The sequence below is a fragment of the Arctopsyche grandis genome, chromosome 9, assembly GCF_051622035.1.
Source record: "Arctopsyche grandis isolate Sample6627 chromosome 9, ASM5162203v2, whole genome shotgun sequence".
Classification (NCBI taxonomy): Eukaryota; Metazoa; Arthropoda; class Insecta; order Trichoptera; family Hydropsychidae; genus Arctopsyche; species Arctopsyche grandis.
The window spans coordinates 10,734,872-10,761,516 of record NC_135363.1 but is presented as its reverse complement, the minus strand read 5'-3'; the positions used below and the strand labels follow the sequence as shown (position 1 = coordinate 10,761,516).

At 33.6% G+C, this 26,645-nt stretch overlaps 1 protein-coding gene across 1 annotated transcript in view; it reads left to right on the top strand.

Moving 5' to 3' along the window:
- Fbxl7 (F-box and leucine-rich repeat protein 7) overlaps window positions 1-26,645 on the top strand; it is an 82,523-nt gene that overhangs the window by 41,636 nt on the left and 14,242 nt on the right. Inside the window, exon 2 of the mRNA XM_077438752.1 lies at window positions 18,682-20,095. Coding sequence (XP_077294878.1) covers window positions 18,694-20,095 — 1,402 coding nt within the window. The 5' untranslated portion in view covers window positions 18,682-18,693. The remainder of the gene's footprint in view (window positions 1-18,681; window positions 20,096-26,645) is intronic.

Genomic DNA, 26,645 nt, shown 5'->3' with positions numbered 1-26,645 from the left:
ATATACATACATACATAGATGATATTCCGATAAAATTTTAATACAACTTTGACCATTCTAAATTTACTTAACTGTTGTAAGGCTTACTATTCTACATGGTTGGTATATACCTATGTATAATCGATTCCCACATAATGTAGAATATCTATATGTATATCTACTAATATTCATATAATATGAATAATGTGACTTTATATAACATTATACGTATTTAATTTAGAGATACGTTAAACCACTGCTAATTTTTGACGTTTAAAAACACAAAAAAAGCATATCTATGTACATGACATTCCATCAATAACATTGCACAGTATGTATAATAATTATTCAAGAGCACCATATCGTTAGCTTTTATTGGGTGATAATGAATTGCATCGTAATTGAGACCAATTCAATGAATAATTCATTGCGATCAAAATTTAATGTTTATATTAACACGCGAAAACTAAATAAATAATTCCGTTTTGGTATAATTACTAGGCGTATCACGGTCAAAACACTTGATGAAATTAAACACAACAAAATAGAAAGTCGAACGGGCATAATTCGAAAAGGATTATTATACATACATATGTACGTGTAGAATTATAGACAGTTAATTATAATTGAAGAATGGCGAATTTGTTTGCTGTAAATTTACTGCTAACGAAAGACGGGTCATCACCACCGTCATCATCATCAATCATGGCAATTATTCAACAGCGACACAACTATCGAACGTCACGATCGAAATCGCTCGACAAATAATATTATCTAGCCATCGAATCTCCTGACTAACTAACACGAGAGACGACGAAGATCGCCGGTAAATAAATAATTAAAATCGAATTTTAGATAGCACAGCACACACACACACACACACACACACACGTATTTCCGGTTGATAATCGCATTGTATAAAATTGCCGTAAAGATGTAATTTTAGACGATTACTTAATTCGACACAGAGCCATTATTGCAGTGAACACTTTTAAACAATATGGCACCCACACAGTGTCGACTTTCGTGTGGGAGTAATATTACGAACATTTACAAGATGGCCGCTGTAATTTACTAGAATCTTACAAATGAAGAAATTATACTTGAGATACGTGCAAATTATCGATACGTTTCTGAACCATTTATTATACATAAAAAAATAACATGCAATTTATATTGAAATTTTCAATACTGTTTTAAGGTCATGGAATTTCGTATTATATAGAATCTACAATATCGAAAAGCTGTTATGAATAAAATTTAACTGTATCTAGTGCTAGTCTATTAACCCATATTGCGTTTCATTCGATTATTTATATTATCCGTAATGACACGTCTGTCGGCGAATTTTCAATCGACAAATCGAAGTCTTCGATGACAAATAAATATTATAATAAGCCGATGGAGCTTCGAACCGGTGCCGTTTTTAAGTTTAACCCATTGGCCGTCCGGCAATTTAACCCGCATCCGGCGTCGAACGCCTCGAACCATATCTAATTAAACCGACCTATCGTTTATAACGAAGTTGTTTTTTCTATTGAAAAACGCTCGAAGGACTCTCTCGACTTTATTTTATTTATCTTGTGGTTTTTCTTGTTTTAATTAAAATAATTTTCTTATTTTATATCGAGCGATAGACGCGCCGTATCGTGAGTTTTCTATATTATTTATACAAGATGAAACGGCTTAATGGGTTCGTTATCAACTTCATAAAATATTAATTACAATATACACACCTCACTATTGCATTGAATATACGAATATAATACCAATATTAAATATTCAATTAAAATATTATATAGACGCAGTTTTCCTAAACAAATACATAAGTTCCAAAAAAAAAGTAAGTAAGTTTGCTACTGCTGCTTACTATTACTAAATTAATTGTGTTATTTAAAAAACATGAATACATTTTCAGATATTATAATGTCATTCGTGCGAGTCAATTTCAACCGGCAAAACTTCATTCATTTACTCTGGAATCCAACTATTCAAAGATTTTAAGACGTGACCTAGAATGTGTGTAAGTTGGCTATTAAGTTAACTAAGCAAAGTGATTAGCATTTAAATAACTAAAGCAACTGTCAAAAGTCGATTTAAATAATGGCATTGAAATGTTTTTTACTTCGTCAACTTTTGCCAACATAAGCTGTGTAAACACTTTGTCTAATTCGAGGTCTCTAGTTTCTAATACGGGATATTTTCTGTGTAAAATCTCATTTTAATCCATAGAAGTTGAATTGAATTTCACCATTATAGAAGAAATAAAGAGACGTATGAAATTAGGATGGAGTGCATTTGAATAAATGAATGCGTTTTTTATACCAAAAACGTCACTGCCTGAAGAAAAAGATCTTCGATCAATGTGTTTTGCCAGTGATGACATATGGATGTGAAACTTGGACATTGAACGCCAAGTTGCTACACAAAGTCCAATGCACTCAAAGAAGTATGAAACTTTGCATGCTTGGCGTAACGAGGAAAAACATGAAACGGAATACGTGGGTGAGAAGTATGACACGGGTTGTGGATATAGTGGATCGAGTGAAGATATTGAATTTTCAATAGGCGGGCTACGTGGCTAGAAGAATGGACGAAAGGTGGACAAACGAATTGCTAGAATGGTACCCGAGAGAATGCAAAAGGGTAAAAGGAAGACCGCAGAGAAGATGGGTAGACGGAATTAGGAAAATTTGTGGAGTGAGATGGATGAGAGTTGCGTAAAACAGAGACGAATAGAAGCGTGTTGGAGAGGCCTTCATCCAGCATTGGATGGCGAATTGCTGTGGATGATTCATACGTAATGAACTCATCTCTTACGTATTTTTATCTGTAAATGAATTAATATCAGAAATTGATAGTTAATTGTCCAACTAATATACTGATTACTCTTTATATCTTGCGCTCCTCATTAATGGAAATAAGATACAATGGAAAATTTAGAATGTTTTGCATGCAGATATCTGTAAGTTACAATTAACCACGAAAACTATATTTATATGTAAATTACCAGCAATTAAATACAAAGCAGAAATAAAATGATTGACTCATAATTGCAACATTTATAACACACTATCATCAGGAAATAGCGTAATTAATTTAAATAATCTTGCATAACATAATAGCTATCGTAAAAATTAATTGAAAACAATATTATTTCAATGCTAAAACCATGAAAAAATCTTATTTTGAAGCTACTATATGTAAAAACGTACATTGATGTAGTAGAACTTTTTTTTGGTTTGATTTGATTTATTTATTGAAAAATGCAGACAAAAGATGCAGAAATGCATACAATTAAATATATAAATGTAACAAAATAGCATCTGAGCCCAATTAGAGATTTTTAAAAATGACATAATATGTATATGTACATAAAAAATAACTTATGTACATAGACATAAAAAATAACAAATATACAATGCAATGCTATAAATATTGTGAAAAGAGATAAAGAAGAGAATAATTATCATTAATATCATAGCCTAAACTTGTATGTATGAAGGTTCCATGAATTTCTAGAACATGATTAAATAGAACAGTGCACGACTAAACATAAAGTAACAGAATATTGCATGAAAATTATAAAATAGAAATAGAAATCGATCAATCAATAAAAAAATCCCAATGGCAATCCTGAATCGATGCAAGGAAACACCAAATAGATCAACCTCATTCAGCTCCCCCGTTAAACATACGATAAACTAGATGTAGATTGTAGGTAATTAGTTTTGAAAGGATTATGTGAAAAGAGTGCATCGTTTTTAGTCGTTCAATCTGTCTGTCGACGCCTGACAGAAAGATTGGTAAAAGATAGGAGTTTTGAAATATCGGGAACAGTAGACTAGTATTGGTTATAGGAAATCGGTAGCGTAAGGATTTGATAAATTTTAGTTGGATTTTTTCAATACAAAAAATTTTACATATTCACACAGTATATTGAATGAATGTTGATTTATTGATATGGTAACCAAGTAAACAGCCTTTAATGAACATCCGTTAACGATTCAAAAAAAATGTTCTTAGCTCCATGTACATACATAAGTGGATTAAAAATTAAAATCAAAAAATCTTAATCTATTTATAGAATCATCGAGTTTAATTAAATCGCTTAAAACACTCTATATTTCGCATCGACAAAGGCACTGTGCGCATTCATTCCACAACTAAGAAAATTCAAGTTTCCTCGAACAGGAACGGAAAAGTCCTACTGTGTAGCAAATTTACACACATTATATTAGTATACATGGATACATACGCGTTTGATATTGACATTTAGATGAAAGTCTGGTTGTGTTTACCGGTTTGAACGATTATTAACCACTCGGTCACGCGGTGCTATATTATAGACATGATTGGCGGCCGTTAAAAGTCGATCCCTGCGATTTCCAAGCTAATTGCCGACACTCCACTTTATATTTGCACATTAATGGTATAAATGCAAACCCGAGGGACCCCGTCGGCAACGCAAATTGTAAACCGACGAATGCCTAGCGGTACATCCTAGCGATGCAATTGCACCCAGCCAGGGGACCATTACGCCGATAAATAAATGCGCCTTCCAATTTTCGCGTACGTTTGTGAAACGTGATCGAGCGCCTGTGATAAATTTATGATCGTTGCGAAATTGCCCCGTGTCACGATAAAGGTTAACGCAACTCGGAACAAAGACAAATAGCGAATCTTATTTACAATTTTGCGCAGTTGTTTTGCTCTGCGCCGGCTGGATATGCCGATTCGTGAGACGATGCGGATATTTTATGTATGTGTATGAATTCCGTAATGATTAATCTGACCTGAAACGTCTTTCAGACTGTAGTTAATTGGAAGAAATAAATGTGATATTGAAGGTTTCATGTGTTCTACATATGTATGTACATATCTAACATATTACAAGTATGTACATATGTACATCATATTAGAAGTAGTCTTTTAGAAAATATTACATTCCAAATTTGGTAGTTCTAATTTGAAAATTATACATTTCCACAGCAAACAAACCAACAAACATTTGTTTTTATATAGCAGAAGATATCTACACTCAGTCAAAGTCTTTTTTTCTCCTTTCTACCATTTATTTAATTCTATTTACCAAAATATCAAAATAATTTTATAATTTTCGTAATTCTTTTTATTAACATGTCATTAACATCCTTTGAATGTGAGTATTGCATTTACAATAAGATTTCATATCGTTTCATTATCATTTTGCGATTCAATCGAGTGTAATTCTAAATTTCCCACATCCATTAGAAAAATTATTGCGATGGTTTTTGCTAGACTTTAAACATTATTTTCATTCATATTTGAAAGGGCATGAAGCTTTAAAGTCAGTACTTATGAAAGTCAATAAACCTCTTCATATCCAATATTTTTTGTTTTAAAATCCATCCCTTTTTTTGAAGATAGGTCGCAAACATATATGTACATACATTCCCTTACTTAAAATGTTCTTATTTTTGGCAATAACTACCAACCAACTTATGTACTTCATTGTGAATCTGCAAATGTGTCTCAACTTACAAAATATTTTTAAATTTTCTTCTCCGAAACGCTTTACTTACATATAATATAATTAATTGTTGTTTATTTTATTTTAAAATATGGAAATAATTAATATTTCAAAAATTCATAATAGTAATTGAGATCGACCAAATGTAGCTTCGCGATGGACCGTTTGGGAACCCTTGACCTAAAATGTAATATCTATGATAACTTTGGCAGATTTATCTAAGAAAAAATATTGCGAAATTCAAAAACACATAAAAAATAAATAAAAACATGAAAAACATTGAATAATATCAGTAAACGTTCCTTTAAAATTTCTTATCTAAATTGTCATCACATCCACAATTTATTATAAATAGATATTAGGTGTACATACTTAAGTGTTTTTATATTACATATATTCGTTTAACATTAATACGTACTGGCCATTTCTTAGAAATAATCTTGGAAATAAAATTTTATTACATAAAAAATACCAGCCTAGCTAAATTTAATAATATTATGCAATAACTCCTCTACTCTAGTGTGCGTGCATAATTAGACTGAGTCCACTTTTTTATCTTCAGTACATTATATTCATTTCATAATCTATCCTGTCCAATTCCATCAATTAACAAATAACTTATTAGATAAGCCAGACGTCTCCTCGCCGCTTTAACCCATCAGTTACTGCGCCAAAAAGTGCTCTAGCCGTATTTGTACTGGACGGGTGGGAAATCGTCCCACCGGCAAGCGGAAAAAAATAATAATACTAATAATAATTCGAGAATTTTCAGATAGTCGGCATTAAATTAGGAGACGTGAATGTTGGTCGGGCGAGGAGAAAAAAAATCGCGAATCGTGAAACGTGGTCATATTGGCCATATATTAAATGTAAATTTGAATATTCGCCCGCGGCCACGGTGGTATCGTTTGTGTATAAAATATTCTCGCTATTATCGGAACGCGAAACTTGTAAAAAATGCATTTTCGACCATTATACAAACGTATGCGCGAATGCTTTTCGCACACATCCACGCCTAAAGTTCGCACAGTGGTTCTTCGAAGGGATAGCACCTGCCAAAATAAATTAAATTCACCGAACGTAAACAAGGAAAAATTACATCGCAAAGAGGGGTTAACTTAGACTTACCGTATCCTGATCCTTTTTATAATATAAAGATCACCCAATATTTTAAATAGCATAGTAGGTTTCAAAAGATAAACAAAATTTTTATTTAAGCATAAATTTGGACCTACATTTATGTTGTCCCTTCGAGAAAATTTTCAAAATGCAATTGAACCCGGGTTTGGTGCATCCGCTCTAAAATCGCCAGATTAACAGAGCGGCAGCTTTAAACGTAATTCTCGTTTTCTCAATGATAGATTGCACATCAGATGACGAGTAACCTTTCGATGTGCACAGATGCAATTATTAAAATTGAGTTGGATCTTTCTGGCGAGTTTAATAAGGCAAGATTCGGAATTTATCGAATCTTGCCTTGTTAAACTCGCCTGAAAGATCCAACTCAATTTTAATAATTACCATTTTAATAATTGCATCTGTGCACATCGAAAGGTTATTCCAGAGATATCCCAAAATTAACCTGACGAGAAAAAAAAGAGGACAGTGTCCGGCGAAAAAGTGACGCATAGTAACCCTAGTTAACCGCTAACATTTTAATTACGAACACATACGTTTGTGCATGGACACAGGTATAATTATGCCTATTCTATTTGCATTTGTGGGTAATTTGAGCTGGGCTAGCACAGGTGCCGTGACCCACTCACTGCTCATGCGGGATAGTGACGCGGCAATAAATATCTTTCGGTTAACTGCCACGTGATTTATGAGCATGACTTTCGGGCAAACTACGGCGCTTACGAATTTGAAAAATTCAATTGGCCCCGGGGGCGCCAGCGAGACAAAGTAATTGTTAAGGGGATTCACGCGACCCGACCACTCTCTTTCGATCCCTATGAGAAACTATTCGATATAATTTGATCACGATCGCCAAAAAAAAATTGTAATGAAAAAAAAAACAACGCCTGTACACATTCAAAGTATGTTTACATGTGAAAGAATGAAAATTACACGCTTGAGATTCGAAAAGTCGATTGGAAATGTCGACCGTTTATTTTTATTGTTATCGTGGTTGCGCCCTCGCGAATCGAATTTGAACCTGGAAGATGCTAAATATCCTAATCGTATGTAATTCATTTGAAATACTACTGCTAATATAAAATCGTGCTTGCGTTTTAACTGTGGCGTAATTAACGCCCTCTCAACGATGCCCACATAATAAATTTTAGCCATAATAAAACTTTAAATAGAGCCTAGAGGGGCATTCCAGAAATTCTTGATAGCATCGAACTAGTCGCATTATGTTATATAATATTTTGGATTTTTTTATTTTCATATAATCATTAACAGACTTAGATAATGTTTTAAATTTCAGAAAAGCGTTGAAATATTATTTTTTTTAATAATATAAATCAAATTATATAATATAAACTTCAATCAAATCAAATATGCATACAAACATATTTAAATATAATACATTTTAAATCTGATATTTGAAATTCTATAAAGCTTTACAATGTGAAAATAACACGTCTCGCCATTATAAAATGATTATGATCTCAAACTATGCAAAATGATTGAAAAATAAACCCGAATCTGAGGGAAGGGGCATCTTAGAATCATGACTTGTTAATATACTATGTATATAAGAAAAATTTTCTGAACTCAACCAATAATCTATTCATCCACTTTACCATTAATTTGTAGGATTGTAAAAGTATATAAACCGAAAATTAAGTACATACTTTAAACAAAAATCTTTAATTGCCTTGATATCAACAATTTCTACACAACTATGTCATTTGGAATCATCCCCCTTCTACACATCGTTCAGAAATCTGATTTTATCCCACTTGGCTACTGAAGTGTGTACTATATATCTTATATCTGACAGTGCATTTGAATATTTGCTATAGCATCCCATTGAATATGTTTCAACGCCGAAAAATTTATTTGGCTTTCTAAAGTATTTCTGTATGTATGTAGATAGCTGTTTGTAAGATTTCAAAGATATTAAATCCAGATGATAGTTAGCGATAAAGAGTTAGAAAGCAACTTCCATCCACACGCTAGTATATACATATATATATATATATATATATATATATATATATATATATATATATATATATATATATATATATATATATATATATATATATATATATATATATATATATATATGTACAAATTATAGGCAAACATTCCAGTTTCAGTGTCATTAGTTTTACTAGGCATTCTACACTTAACATAATAGTTACAGAATCGCATACAACGTGCATTGGCACGCAACTTCGCTTACCTCGAGCAATCGATCCGCAAACACCCATACACACAATAACAACGAGAAATGATTGTTTCAACCGACATATGTACATATATTCACATCATCTCGAGAGTTAAGAAGCGATCGCAGAGTCTATTGTGGATCGTCGGTCGTGTAACGCGCGGCGGCCTCAGAAGCGGATTCTTGCTGGTTTTGAGGTCCTCGGGCTAAACGGACCGGACCGGCTCTGGTCCAGACCAAGACTCGCAACCGAGAAGAAGAATAAGATGAGGATGTGGTGGTCATGGTGGTTATGGTGGCGTGGGAGGCCACCATAACCGCCAACCCTTAACGGCAAAACACCGTCGACCTCACCTACCCCGGTCGCGAAATGCGATCATGGCCACATCTTATCTCTCGAACGTGTTATTACAAGATGTTTCGATGCACATGCTCGCCACTGGCGATGTGCATACGTGTTTGTATGCACCGGTAGAATGTGCACGATCGATGTGCATTGCGCGTGTACTTGCATAGCGCCGATCTAGCGTCGTTAACAATCTACCGTTTAACTATTCCATTGAATTGTTCGTTATTTCAGAGATAATTTACCAAAAAGTAAATTAAATTTACTGTTTAATTTACTTTTCGGAATTTGATTTCTAGTTTTATGCTTAATGCAAGTCTATTATCTATATATTTATTCATTTATTTAACATACTTGCGAAACAGCTAAGATTTTATTCAATCCATTGAATAAACTTTTCAGTGTCACTCATTTTTTTTAATACGGTACTGTTACATTATTTTAAAATGAAAATCTTTCAAATTAATTTCTATACGAAAACAAATGATAATGCATAATCGTTTCAAGTGACTTTTCGTCACAACTATCGGATAAGATCAGGGAAAAGTATCAAAAAGTTAATATTGTGGCATTATATTTTGCTATAAAAATATCCTAGTAAAGCATTCATTTTTATAATTTATGATTTAATTCAAAACGGTTTTTACACATATGAACTATAAAAAAACAAAACGTTGAAAATTTTGATACTCTCTTGACTTTTTTAAAAATGAAATTAATGATATTTTGGATTCTTTGATCAGTACAGTATTCTGCTTCTACAGTGCATCCAGCAAAAACTTTACAGTAATATGTGCACTAAACAAATTTCATCTAGGTTACACACAGATTATTTAATCGGCACAGATTATTTAATCGGCAGCAACGCTTTGGTTAATCAAGTTTATCCTTACAAAATTCGATCTCTATCTTTAGATCTATGCAACTCTTGCTTTTACAGTTTTTAATATGATCAACTCGTTCCAATATTGCAAGTAATCTATTCCTACGAGTTTTTAAGTCTAATGATGAAAGCTTTTCGCAAAATCGTTCTTCACGTATTTTTGGAGATTGTCGCTTTTAGTCGCCGAACGACGAAGCATGCTGACAATCTTTCGTATTTTAATATGAGTGTTGAATGTTTATAACATTCAGTTCAGTTAAAATATAAAAAAAACTTCATTATTATCAAAAATACTTCGTTATTATCAAAAATACTTCATTATTATCAAACTATATTATCAAAAATATACAAAACTTTTATCAGACCTAAACTAGAATACGCTTTTAGCATATGGAATCCTCATTTTAAAAAGATATTACATGTATCGAAGGAAAATTACAAAGATTCCTTCTGAACTTAATTCACTTTCTTGAAAAGAATGAATCTTTGAAAGATTGAAAGATTGAAAAGAATGAATCTCACTACACTGGAGACGAGAAGAATAAGAGGCGACTTAATGGAAGTATTTAAAATACTAAATAATCATTATAAATGTCATATGTCCAATCTTATTACATTCCACGAAAACACCTACCACAGAGGTCAGTCGCTTAGACTCCTAAAATAAAAATCTAATAAATTGATCAGAGATTCCTTATTTTCAAACAGAATAGTTTCAGTTTGGAATAGTCTTCCCAATGATATTGTAATTTCTGACAACCTTAATATTTTTAAGAATATGCTTGATGTACATATTGTATTTCTTAAACTTAAAGGATTTCTGTAATTTTTCTTTCCCAATATCTTATTTCGGTTTCTTGTTTACTTTTTTTTCTAATTTATTTTTATTTTAATATTGTTATTTTAAATTTATTTAACTTTTTTCTCATTTCATTTACAAATATATATATATATATATATATATATATATATATATATATATATATATATATATATATATATATAAATTGATAAAATATGTATAAACCAAACCCCTTCGGTCTATCGGCTTTTCCGCCTCCCCCAAGTACGTTAAATAAATAAATAAATTATCGCTGCAATCTTATCTGACTCCATTTTCGTCCGTATCTTCAACCAAATATTCAGTGATTGTTTCACGAATCCAAACTATCCAAAAACGCAACGAACCTCTTCATTGCATATATCATCATATAAAACAATCGTTCAAAAATATTATTTAATTAGAAGGAAATTTTTCTGTTTACCGAAATTACCGTAAATTCCACCGTAAAACTATTTACCGGTAATTCGCCAATGGAATTTGGATGTAATTACTGGTAAACCGGTAATGCATGTACTAGATAAGATGACTCAAGATGTTTACAACATCGACAAATCAATCACCTTAAACGAAAACAGTTGGAAAATTTTGACTCATCGGCTAAATTAAAATACAAAAGCCTATCGACAACACATAGGATCCAGAGAAGATGGGACGGGGGGGTGGGGAGTGGGTAAGCATTGTGACAAGTTTACGAGCGCTTTCGATCGGTTGCGTGCGTGGCGTATGGACACAATAATGAATGTTATCTGCGTGTCTCGATCGAGCCGGGTTCGAACCCCGAGGCTGTTACGCCGTGAGACCACTACACCACCGCACCACCGCTCGTCGATCGTAACTTTCGGGCTACGAGATTACGAGAACATATTTTAACACTTTTCACACATGCTCCTCTGCCAAGCCTAGGTCCGTTTATAAGCGCGCGGATCCGCGCCGTGCCGTGCGATCCGCGAGGCCCGGATCTCGATGTGTATCTGTGGACCTCCTCCGCTAGGCTCGGTCCCGCCCACGAACGCGCATCGGGAAGATTTCGAATCTCGGTAGTTGATTTATGAGTCCGTTTTTAATCCACGTGTAGATAAAGATTAATTATATGGGCGCTCGGCGAAAAAATAACCATTGATTAGAACGATTTCGGTAAAATTTTGAGTAGGGTCAGGTTCGGTAATAACATACCGTTTTCGTATTCAAAACAGATGCTAGATAAAAATGTCTGCGATGGTGAATTCGAGCGTTTCTTATATGTATGTATTTTTTTATTGAAAATTAATTCGCATAGATGTTTTCTATTCGAGACGGTAAAATTTTATTTAATGATCCGCATGCTTGTTGGTTAAAGTACGATAAAATGTATCGTTGCAACATGTAGTCAGTACAAGTTTATTGCACGATTACTATACATATAATACTGGTGTTGTACCCGATGACATATCAAATAAAAAAAATAAAAGAAATGGGTCATCGGTCATGAATTCGATCACCCGCGCACGGTCCAATTTTTACAAACCTCCTTTATTTCAAATACCTTTTAAATATATTTAATTTAATATTTACATTTAATTGTTTAATATGAAAAAAAAATGGTAAAATCTATCTACCTACCTACCTACCTAAATAATATAAAACACCGATAGAAAAAATAATTAATTAAATAAATTTTCAATAGATGGCGGTATATTATTTCTAAATTATCTCGATCTATTTTCCTAGCGGAAACATTCGCATCGAACAGTGTATATAGAACTTTTTTTCTTTTGTTATTATTCGTATTACATTCGTAAGTCGTTTTGTTGGAAGCGGTCTAGCTTACGTACATACACACAGATGACACACAGATCTTCGACACACAGACACACAGATGGAATAGCGAAATTATGTATATGATGTAAAAGTTGCTTATTATACATTTGATACACAAAATACACTCTAGGAAGGGAGAGACTTGAAAAATCGTTGTTCAATGCTTAGCAGTGAATATAAAACTTGCTAGACTCAAATAGACTGTCAATTTAACGATTATTTTGTAAATATGTATATGTATATCCGCTAATATACATATGTATATGTATATTAGCGGAAGAATATTAGAATATTATTTACATATTATGTATATTAGACGGGAGCGAAAAACACGAATTTTGGACGTTCATCGATGGACTTAGTATAAAACTTCCGTCGTATCAAGGAAACGTTAGATAAAAAAAACATTAATTTTAAAAAATGTCCTGTGTTACCAATCAATACTCATTTATTGAAAATGATTTGGGTCGATTATGATAAGCTTTGACTGATAGATGAGAATTCAGTCGCCATTTCGCTAGAAAGTCCCCAAATAAAGCTCACTACGCTCGCCATGGGCGTCTGTATGTCAAAGCGTTATTTTCGTCTTTTTCATGTTCCCGTGATTATTTTGAAAATAAAAGTCGTTGAGAGCTTCCTTAAGTATAAACCTCTAATCTGGACACGGCGACTTTGAATTCTTGTTCATCAGCCAGATAAACTAATCATAATCGACCCAAATAAACTCCAATAAGCGAGTACTAGATATATGTATGAAAAAAATATACTTTTTCGCTAGTATATACTAGTATTTTTCATATTTTCAAGCGACCCACCCATTGGAAGAAGGACATCGTATGTATACATACATATATACAATACATATAGTCATCTTACGTTATATATCCTTACTAGAATAGTAAGATTTGATCAAAGTCAAGAAGGTGATGTCATTACTGATGACATTCGTGAGAACAAAATACATACAATTTAAAATTTTATCCAAAACCCTGTTTGAAATAGTACACTATCGATATAAATGTGAGCAGTAAAGCTACAGCGAAATCGAAAAACGATGTATTTCAATTGTTCGTGTATGTATAAAATTAAATTAAATGTGCTTACAGATAAATTATCTCCGCAGGTTAAATCATCAAATCTCCTACCTTCGCTGCAAGAATACATGCATTTTTCAATGAGGTTGTACAGCAATATAAAACAATTTGTAAATTCACCAGCTGCATGTAGTCTCCATTGCAATAGTTAAGCGCCTTTGCCAATCATCTTCTTCAATATATATGTATGTATTTAAAAACGTTGCACATGATTTCACAAACACTGATATTTATTTTTGATACCAATTTCTAATATTAATTATTTTTTAAATTTTAATTCACTTTGTAAAAAAAAAACAAATGAATTTACTTTTCAACACTACATAAATTATTATGAAAAACACACACTGAAATTATTTTTTATCACACTACGTAGCTTAAAGTCATTAGAACCCGATGCGAATGATGATTTATCTGAATAAAATTCGCAGATGCTGAGTATGAAGTATGTATGCATGTACTCGTACATGCGTACTCGCAAACGATAATATAATATTCGATAAAACTATAGTCGACACTTAAATTGCGATTAATTGTATTGAAAATCTTCAGCTTCATTCGCGAACTTTATCACTGTATTGATTGATGTTTTTATTTATGAATTGAAACGATAAATATTCGCGTACAAATTTTAACTAGTGTGAGGCTCAACCGTTATTCGTCGACTGAAATAGAATAAAAAATAAACGAACGAATTAAATATATTAACTTCGAATGTATTTGAAATGTTCTTTATTTTCACGATTTTCTTTCTTTTGATTATTTTATACATACATATCTGTACACTATATTAGTTACACCAATTCGAGGTTGACTCTACAGCAGTGCTACTCAAACTATGGTCCGCGGCCCATTACCGGTTCGTGACCCGGCGGTAGCCGGTCCGCGGAGAAAGACATAATTAAAAAACTAAAACAATAGCTTATGTCAGAACTATTTCAAAATATGGACTAGATAGCCGAGCTATCTTATTTGACAGATATTTTTTGTATTTTGAATGACCTTTACTTATCCATGCAAGGAAGAATGTCATCTTGTTTCACAATGGCAGACAATACAGATTGGTTGAAACGAAACTAAAAACATGGAAGATTCATGTTTCAAACGATTGCTATGACATGTTTCAAATTTGGCTGATATTATTTACGAAGGAGGAGAGGAGCATTTAATATGACGTGTTTGCGCGATATAATCAGTTGTCATTTGACAAATTTATCAGAGCGATTCAATTTCTATTTTCCACCAGATGACGATCCACGAAAGGGAAAAGGATGGATACGAAATCCATTTTTGCCATGGAGTGATGATATATCACCTAATTTGGAAGATAAACTCTTTAATCTGACTGTAAATCAAGGATTAAAAAAAAAGTTTTGAACCCACAACTTCACTTGCAGGCTTTTGGATCAAATTAAAAGTAGAATTCCCATATATTTATGAACTTGCAGTGAAAACTTTTTTACCATTTGCATCAACTTACCTTTGCGAGACTGGTTTCTCAACCATGAGTATAATTAAAACAAAACATCGTAATAGTGTGGATATTTACGATCCATTGCGTGTGGAATTGTCTTCGATTAAATCACGACTGGATAAGTTATTTATTTATTTATTTTAAACAGACCATTGTGGCATAACAGGAATTCCTAAAGCGCCACAATGGTCAAAAAATATAGCACAAAAAAGAAAAAAAAAACAAAATAACAATTAAACATAAACATAAATACATTCATATATAAACATAAAAAATACCATTTATAATAACAGATAAAGTAAAAATATCAAATAAAATATAGCATAAGGAATGCCTTACACCTACAGCCAGTTTCAATAAATATGTAAGAAACAACTACAAATACAAAACATCCCTGTAAGGCCCAAATGGAAGAGAGTTAATCAAAATTTCACTCATAAATCACAATCAATCATGAAAACAATGATGAGCGCAGACTACCAGATAAATGGGTTAGAGTAATTTCCGTCAATTTACGCTCACTAAGGTGGAAAATATCACATTCAGTCTCGGCAGCAACGATTTCATTAAGAAGTCGGATAGCTCTTGGAATAGGAGCCATTCGAAAAAGGACTGTGCAGGCAGGAGGTACAGCCAGCAAATGATGATGTCTACCACGCACATAGTGATTAGGGACATAAAGTCCCAACTGCTCCAGCAACAACGGGCATGACGTATTACCACGTAAGAGCAGGAGAACGAAACGAATTAATGAGAAGTTTCTCCGAAGTTCAAGGGAATTATACCCAAGCATGCCCAAAAGGAAAGGAGTGGGGTAGAGATATGGGTAATACCCATATTCTTTCCTATATAGGAAACGAAGAAATGCTTTTTGCACTTTCTCAATCATCAGAGAGTAATTTGCTTCATGCGGATTCCACACAATCGCATTATACTCTAGCTTACTTCTCACAAGCGAATTGAAAAGCAAGCGAGAAGACAAAGGATTGGAGAATAATAATAATAAGTTATCTAATAACAAACAAGTTCTGTATCAAGTCTCATTAGTTTTTTTTTCTTTTCATTTTTTATCTTTGTCTAAGTATATAAATATTGTACTTCTTTGAATTCAATAAAATAAATTTTGCTACTTAGATTTTATTTTATTTTTATTTGTTACCATATACATACATACATACATATATAACCTTTTTATTTTAAAATATTATGCTGGTCCGTGAGAATTACTGAAAAATATATACTGGTCCGCCAGCTGAAAAAGTTTGAATAGCACTGCTCTACAGTAAGCCTACTTCTTACTTTCGCAACTTTTTAAATTCATAAAATTTTCGACTTCTAAATAATGCGCTAATTATAGTAGTGCTGCTATTTTTCAACCTTTTATATAATGTATATGAAATCACTGAATATCTTTTGATCGCATGTTAACATAAATAAATGCCCGACACTCTTTATATCACTTTTAAATTTCAAGACAAATTTTCTACAAACTTTTATTGCGCTTAAGATAGTCAAAAAACGGTTCATTCATTTTCGAAAATCTTAATAATCCGCTGTATATCTATAATATGTGTATGTATGTACCTAAAGATACCCTACAAAGGTTGATTTTAAGAAGGCAGTATTCACACTAGTTCACAGTTACGTGTGCTTAGGTTTAGATATATGAAAAACCAATAAAACCTTTCTTAGTATCAATAATTATGTATTTAAAAGTTAACTTTTCAACCATAAATATCCTGAATCGTTCTGTTAGCCTGTCAGTGTGTAAATTATTGCTAAACTGAGTCCTATTTGAGGTCATAACCTTCGGTGCATACCTCTAAGTCCATCTTGAGATTTGACAAGGAGATAAATCATGAGATCCACTCATCGAAATCACTCAAGGGTTAAACACCTAGCGCCCAGAAGGGCCTGTAATGGCTCTTCCATTAAATATTAACGCTCACGCAACGGAATAAAATCATTAGCGAATCATTCTGTTTACCTCATCATCATCGTCGACGACGACAGTATCCCAAGTGAATATACAGCACAGCCCTAATTGATTCTGCAATCTGCGAATCGGCACGAGATGATACCAATTACGTATTTATAGTTGAGGGGCCGCGAGCATCTCACGAGATTGAAAAAATTCAAACATCGTTTATAATATAACATACCCAGTACAAAACGACGTTAGGATAAAAACTAGCCGTATCCGGCGTAACTTACGCCTTTCTGTTGCATTTATGTAGGTGTGCGTATCATATCCAAAGGTGATGATTTGATTCATTTCATCGCACCGTATAAATTCAATCGTAAAATTTTCGTACTCGGGCAATAATGCTATATAATTACAGCACTTTCTATATAGTAATTTCCGTTTGTTATGACCCCATTGTCGGGAGATTAAGGATTTAATTGAGTCTTTAATAACATGCATTAATGTAAAAATTGACACACATTAAGGCGATGATCGTTAATCGATCGTCATCATCATTCAACACTTTACGTTTATGACTTCATTGACATTAGCTTCATGTGTGTACGCACTGTATCTCTTAATGAAGTTGTCTTGCAAAAATATGAGCTTTCACTTACTTGTGCTAGTTTTTTCCTGAATGTCCTCACCATCATCTTGTCAGGATCTGGTAGATCGAAATTAAGTTTTATAAATATTTATGATTGGAGATTTTAATATAAAATTGTATTTGACATTGGATTTAAAAAGTTTCTTCAAAAGCAACTTAAATTTATTATCGTATAAACTTCATGTAAATATTTATTATATTCTATTAAAATACTAGATAATCAATCTAGTAAATAGAAACAAATGTTATCGATGTTTAAGAATAATCTATTATTTTATTTTACATATATATATACCAGGAAGCTTAACAAGTATATCCCAATGCACCTTCCTAGCCAATTACAAACATTGCAGCATTTTATTTATTACATAAATCGCTGAATCGAGATGTTGAAGAATACGAAATAGACAATTAATCAAATAATTGATTAATCTATAGAGACATCTATGGGTTTAGACTTGTACATAATTTTTTACATATTGTACATAAATCAAATTCGGGTAGACATAGCGGGTACATAGAGGAACAGTTTCAACAATGAAATCAGATAAATTGGTAAACTCTGATAGGAAACGATCGACTTGGAGCCATAAATATCCAAGTCTGACCAGCAGCATTATAGATTAGCACGGAATCGAACCCGGTAACTTCTCGGTGCTAAACATAAACGCAACCACCGAGCCATACTGCTGGCATATATTTACATATTTTTTGATGTAAGGTAATTGTTTGTATAATTCACACGACGATCACGGGTTTTTAATTTTGCTAGAAAAATATATCATAATGTATTAATTTATAAAATTTATAATGTTTTTTTTTGTCTGTTTTAGGTGGTGAGCAAGATGTCTCACGCGGCGATGGGGCGCAGGTCACCCCTCGCCTGCCCTTTGGCGACTTTGGGCCGAGCTTCACCACCCTTGGAACCACCAGCCTACCATCATCCACTAAGCTCATCACCTCTAGATCCTCACGCTTACCTCTCAAGAAATCCTCAACATCATGACAGGGATTCACCAACGTTAGAAAAATCCTACCAACCGTACGCAAGGAGTAGAAACACCCCTTCGATAGAACCACCTTATAGAACTAGGGACCAGGGCTACCAGAGGTACGACCCACCATTTCACGCGAGACAATCCCCTGCTCTGGACAGATGTTACCCTTTCGGCAAAAAGTCCACGTCGTCTGTGGACTCGCACATGACGTACCACCTGTCGAGAAGCTCGTCAAGTTCCCTGGACCAACCTTACATCCATCCGAGCCTGAATCCTCTAGAACCGCAAGTGTACCACATACCGAGGAACCCAGCCAAAGCCATAGAAGACTCGTACTTGAGACAATCACCAGCCACTTTCGACGCGAGCTTCCAATCTAGACAAACACCTTCGATCGAAAACAACGAGGAATCCTTAAAACTGCTCCAAAAAGATCTGTCGCATCTCACGCCGAGTGTTTACAAGCATCAAAGCCAGGCTTATCAGAATAAAGACATTGAAAACGCATCCAACTTTCCTTTAGATTTACGATCGCCTTCTTTAGATTCAGTCTATCAAGAACGATATCAGCATAAGAATGAACCTGAACAGTATAACCTGAGGAACGATCACGTGTACAGTGCAAGCCAAAGCTTCAACTTGAGATCGTCATCACCTACAATGAATACGTGCAATTATTTAGTAGAAAATTTTAGCAAATTGGGAAGATCGTCGCCTAGTTTAGATCAAGGATACCATACGCTCGTTTCGCCGAGTCCTGGACCGTCTACGCCCGGTCCTTGGACTGATCTGAGTCCTGGCGTTAGTAATTTTAAAGGAAAGCGTATTTTATCCAAGAATAACTCCTTCGATAAGCTGCCAGACGATGCTGTTATTAAAATATTCATGTGGTTGGACAGTTGTGATTTGTGTTCTCTCGCTAGAGTGTGTAGGAGGTTTGAAACTTTAGCTTGGCAACCTTGCCTTTGGAGAACTATCACTTTAAAAGGAGAACATTTGAGTGGAGATAAAGCAATGAGGGGTGTGTTTAGAAGACTGTGCGGTTTGGGAAGGACTGGAGCTTGTCCCAGTGTAGAAAGAGTGTTTTTGGGAGAAGGATGCAAAGTGACGGATAGGGGTTTAGCCCTATTGGCGCGCAGATGTCCTGAATTGACCCATCTCCAGCTTCACGGAAGTGCTGCAGTATCATCGATAGCATTGAGAGAATTGACTGCGAGATGTACAAACTTGCAGCACCTGGATATCACGGGTGAGCTATAAATTTCCATCTATTTGTATCCATAAATAAAATCGTTTATAAATAAATATTTGGAATTGTCCTCGATAATGATCGCGGTCGTCGATAAATCACTCGAGATCATTATCAGAGCCGAGGTTGATTAATTTTAATGGGGTTTTGTCACGACATCGACGAGAGAGACGGTCCATCGGAACGGATGAAGATGCATGGGCGTGTGTGGTCAATGGTTCAATTTTTACTCGAGACGAGTGTTTTCGCGAAAAGGTCGCCGGTTAAAATTGCTCTTTATAAGTCTGGTGTGAGTTTTGAGTTATGTCGGTTGTCGCCGTTTTCAGATTTGCTAATTGGCCTGGTCGAAACGAAACAGTGTAAAATGATTAATGGCGACAAAGGCGACACGTCCATTATTGCGGCTATTTGTCGCCTACGAAATGCCAGAGGACAATGCCAATGTCCTTTTACCCATATAATGTATCGTGTAAATCTGAATATAAGTATTGTGTTAACATCGACATACATAATTTTAAAACAAATTACACCCGTTTCCAATACTATAATAGTCTCTGTCCGTTTTAGAATTCGATTACTGATAGTTTGGGAACGCCATTAAGTATATCTGAAATATTCTTACAAAGCAAACAATACATAATATACATAAATAATATTTTTAAAAGTGAATGTAATCGTTTCCCATACATTTGTATAATATAATATGCACATAATTCAAATCAAAAGCTTGTATTAGTCACCAGAGAAAAAGTGATAGCTCTGTATTCAAAATTTGAAAATTCGAAATAGAGAGCAACTAACTCTGTCGAATTAATTAAGGTCGATCTATATATTGATCCTTTACTTCTACAAATCTAGTACGAGTATAATTACTGTGGATAAGATGTCTTGAACGCGTCAGACAAGTTCCAAGTCAATTTATAAATTAACCTCAATTCCTCAGCTAGATGGTCTATATGTATTATATACATATTTACATACATACATACATATTTTATTTTACTAAAGGTAAAACCATATTTTTGTACATAAGTACTAACAATTTCAAACGTTGCAAATACAATTATATTTATAAAATATCATTCTAAATTCGATATACGAGCCGTTATATTACAATTCTCAGTTCCACAGACACTTTCTGTTTGACTTGATTCACAAATTGTTATCCCTTCTTTTAATTCAATATGACCAGAATTTCGGGAAAGCAGAATAAACGAATTAGAGGTCTCCAGTATTTTTAAATGTTATTAAACGCAAATCATTATTTTTCATGTTTTGCGAGATATTGCTAGAAATGAAGAAAAGTGGACTTATGCCACTTCCAAATATAATTTTTTGCGATAAATAACTACATTTTCGGGTTCTATCCCTGGTGTGTACTGCTGGCCAGACCTTGGATATGTGATTCCAGGTCGATCATTTCCTATCAGAGTTTGCCAATTTATCCGATTTTCATTGAAACGGTTACAACAAATTGGCAAGCTTGACCTATTTCTCGCAAATTTCAAGATTTTCAGCATATCGTTTATCAATGTTTATAATTGGTCAAGAAGGCGCAATGATAAAATAAAATATGTATTGCTGGTTATGTATATATGTATGTACCTATATAATCTTCGTGATTGGACAGTTCCCATTTGCCACACACAAATGCAACTTTTTGTCCTAAAAAGGTAGCGCTATAATGTATAGCGATGAAAACTGCCCTATCATATCTACATATTTTAAAATTGAAGTATCAACCCATTTTTAGAATGTTTTCAAATTTTCACACAAACGTTTAAAGTATTCTTTCTAGCTACGGTGACCACTTCTTCTGAATGTAGTTCATCTGAGGAGAGCGAAATATTTTTATCGTATAACAGGTGTAGATAATCTGTGCCGTCAGTGCATATATGTACATATGTATGTATAACAAGCATACATAGAGTTGCACCACCATGAATATAAAATTCAATGGAATAACAGTTAACAAATAGATTTTTCAGGTGCACACAAAGGCGTCGCAATAACCCAAACGACACGCGAGTAATTAAGCATCGTCTCTGAGAAACTGAGCAATCAGCGCGAGATGTTATTAATGAACGTACAATCTATTATCTCCGAAGAACCTACGGTACACGTCAAAATTATTTATGTTTGTGTTTTAAATTGTGTAACGCAAAAATCGTAATGAACCAGTAAAATATGAGGCATGGACGTACAGACACAGACATTTAACAACGGGTCGTTTGTAAAGAATAGGACTTTCTCTCTGGGTCTGGATTGCGGCCCCAACAACAACCTTGTACGGTGTTGTTACGACGACTGATAAAATCTGATCATTTATTAAGATAGTTGCGAACATTAATCATCGACATTCGAATTAAAATGCAAAACAGCCTCGCACCAACACCAAAAAAATCCAATCCGACTGAAGTGCATTATTATGGCGGAAAAAAATATCGCAACCACAAATGATAGTTCATTTGCAAACGTACGTAGGTATTGAAAACTAAACGCTTTCGAAGAATCTGCAATTTCTCTCATTTGGCTGCCGACTAAGTAGTTCGTCGTGAAATTTCGAGATCGAGACGAGATTTTTGGAATGTGTTGAAAGTTGCTAATTAAAAAAAGTTCAATTAGATTTAATATTGAGATACGACGTTGACGTTTGACTGATACGTTTCTACGCTGATACATTGGACACTAGTCGAATCGATTTAATTTAATATATTATATAGAATAGAATGCGAAGTGAAAGCCGTCTCATAAAACGAGATAGGTATCGAATGGTACTTAACGCTGTTATTAAAAAGTTCAATTTTAGCAGATTACATACTTTACAGCCATTCCATAGTAATAATAATAATATAATGAAATTTTATACTCCAATTTTTATTGGTCCATATATGAGGCTTCCAGTTGCCAAACAACTTTACTATTGTGTTGTAATCTTTGATACTATCCATATCCCATACAACTATCTGATATATCTGAAAGATACATCTTGTATGGATGAAACATATGTATGTCGCATCAATGAATTATTATCCATATAAATATAATATAATATCTCACGTATCAAATCTAAAAATATTAATTTCCACAATTTCACTTAACGGTTGGATTGTTTATTGAATCAAACAATAACGTTATTTCCGTGCTTACAGTTATTTAATTCACTTAACCGTGAAATTGCATGTCAAAAATTATGGTTCGGTTTTGTTTTAACCGTTCGTTGATGTCTTTTGAATTGCGCGTAAACTTTGATTGTTTTATTTTTTTATTTATTATAATCAACTGTAAATAAACTGTCAGTAGGCAATATTGAATTCTCATACCGTTAAATATTTTATCATTAAATATTATTTGAAGTTCTGCGGTACTGCTGGTCAGACTTGAACATTTGTAACTCCAAGTCGATCTTTTTCTACCAGAGTTTACCAATTTATTTTATTTGAGGTTCATTTATACCAGTACAGCTCAAGCTGGCAACTACAAGAAAACAGCAGTACGGAAAATTCTATATGGACACATTCATATATTCCGTAATAATATGCACGTGGCGTATCCGAAGCAACAGCAACCAGCAAGATCTATTCATATTATACAGCAGGATACGTCACCGAAAAGTATCTAGCAGAATTGGTTTTCTTTGCCCACTGTGGAACTTTTTCTTTGGCCACTTAGAAACTGTGGAACTCCTTTTATATTAATTGGCATCTAAATAAAGTAATAAGCTACATATACTATTATTTATATGAATGTAATAAAAATTCTGTGTTTTATCGACATGTTCCATATATGTATGGATTTACTTGTTTTGTATTTTTATTTTTAATACATATGAGCTTAGGTGTTGTAAAATTTTTATTATTACGAATGCTTGACTTTACTGCGTATTTTAAAATTGAAAATATAAATTCTGTAGTGAGATGGACCTGTTTTATATTGAAAGAGTTGCGCGCGTGAGTTACCCGCATTGTGCGAATGTTGTCTTGCACAAAAAGCTGTTTGCCATTCGACATCGAAACGAAGCTTAAAACTGTTCAGTTAACAATAACACGGCACACACATAAATACATGATGCATTCTCGCATACATTGTATTTGTACTATTGACAAAATTTAATTAAACTTCGCCTTTATATATCTACCCACAATAGAATGAAAATACAGTTAGCCGTTACCGCGCATTGTTAATTAAAATTATTGCAAAAGCTCGAGTCGTGAATTTAGAGATATGTCATCGGTGTAATTAAATCTCTCGACTGTCGAGAGCTTTCCCTTTCATACATACAGATGCATTTCAACCAATTGCCTGCTTGCACAATTCTATCGAACAGTCGGGGTCGAAAATGCAGTTTGCTCTTGCGAAATAATCAATTTATATTGTACGTATACATGAATAACAAACGGTAGCTCTCTGGTCGGATCGTGCAGCTTTCGAATTTTGCAATTCATCACGGTCCGAAGCGCACAATTGATAATACGTTTCGACTTTTCGAATCTTTAAATTGGGGTACAATGGCCTTCAGCGTAATGATATGTAGGGGGGTGTGACCGTTGCCTAACAATTGATCGATGTTTGCTGTCGCATTTGCGAATTTATTTAATAAAAACCCGGTTACCGGTGGCCATTGTTCGACGACGGGTGTTAAATCGCCACAGTGCGTCTATAAATCATAAAGTCCGGCTGATAACAAAAAATAAAAATAAAAAACCGCAAATCTCGAACGTCCATTAACGCCCACGCGTTATGTAAGAAGCTCTCAGACATCGAATCACAACTTGTAACTACAAACCGACTGTCATATGCAAAAATAATGTTCTTTTATGACACACCGAACACTCTTATGTGTCATACCTATGAATACACATATGTATATGTTACAATTGAAGTTTATCTTCCAGTTGTAATATACTTTGACTAGTTGGAATATATTCCATCTAACCTGGTGCCAACTACCGTTATAGTGTATTTTCAGTTGTGATATATTTTGACTAGTTGGAATATATTCCGTCTAACCCACGTAAGTTGATTCATATGTTGTATTATATTCCAAGTGGTCAAAATATATAACAACTGAAAATTCAGTTCAACTATAAGTTGGAGAGTAAATTGAGTTGGACAGTCACATTTTTATTTGGAACACATTCTTAGAGTTAATACGATACTCATTACCATCATTCATAATACCTAGTAAATATTAACGCATTATTGAATTCTAAAAAATTCGTGTTAACACGAGAACCGTTAAAACTCAACTATTATATTACAACTGACGCACATCGTTGGAAGTGTATTTGCGCTTGAAGAGATATAATTTGCTAGTTGAATATTGTATAACGCCAGTTGGAATTTTTACAACTGAAAATACACTTCGACTGTACATTAAATGTACATATACATATGTAAGTTAAATTTAACTGCGAATACGTGCGAATGCAATTGAGACGTGCGAATAATAAACGTCCGCGTTCGCAAAGTGTAATTATGAAATATAAATCCGTTCACTGCCACTTCTTCAGTTCATGTGCGAAAACAGTATAAACTCTTTGTCAATTGTGATTTTTTTTCATACTCAAAGAAAATACAATTAATTTAAGAGCCATAAAATACTTACTCATTTTTAATTTAAGAACTTTGGCTTGCAAAATTTTTGTACAATATTGTAGTACATACATATTATTCACCAAATAATCTGTCTATTTGTATGATTAACGCTTAATGTAATCAAAATACGTGTTACAGTGCAATTGTATATTTCGTTCGTTCATGATCATACTAGTTTGTTCATACACGAACCAATCTGACCAGTTATACTGTACACAAAAGAACAAATCGACAAACGAACTAGTGTATTCATGCACATATTAGGCATATATTTAATTATTCTCAATCGTTTGTCCCAACTTCTATGTATGTATGCTTACCCTGGTTTCCAATATTTTTAGTAGTAGCGGAAACGGTAATTATAGCAGCATTGTTATGCCGTTTCCGATTTTCCCATACTTGACGTTTTGACAGCTCAAAGGTTTTGACAGTAAAAAGTTTCATGCGACTCCTGGTAGTCTATTTGAAGATTGCATTTGACTGTTAACACTTGAACCAAAACCAATAGTTCGTGTATGAACAAACTAGTATGTTTATGAACGAACCAAAATGAATACTTGGACGGTAACATAAATATTATATAATAAATAGTCGAAGCTTTTAAGAAGGTTACACTCGAGCAATACTGGGAAAATCAGGTGTATTTGTACATATGTATGTATTTATATTTATTGGGGCAATTAATTTTAAACATCGAAATTTTGTATTATTGAAATAATGGCGTAATTAGGACCGGATTTTTATAATAAACTGCTTTGAAATATAAAAAGCTTGTAAAAAAATCACATGATAGTTGTAAATATAGTCTTTATTTAAGATCAAGGACGAAAAAAGTTGTGATACAAAGAAAAAAATAGATCGAATTTCGGCGCGTGAAGTTTTCGCCTAAGCTGGCAGTAAAGGGGTTAAATATTCAAAGTTGTTTTTACTCAATTACGCGTATTATTTATGC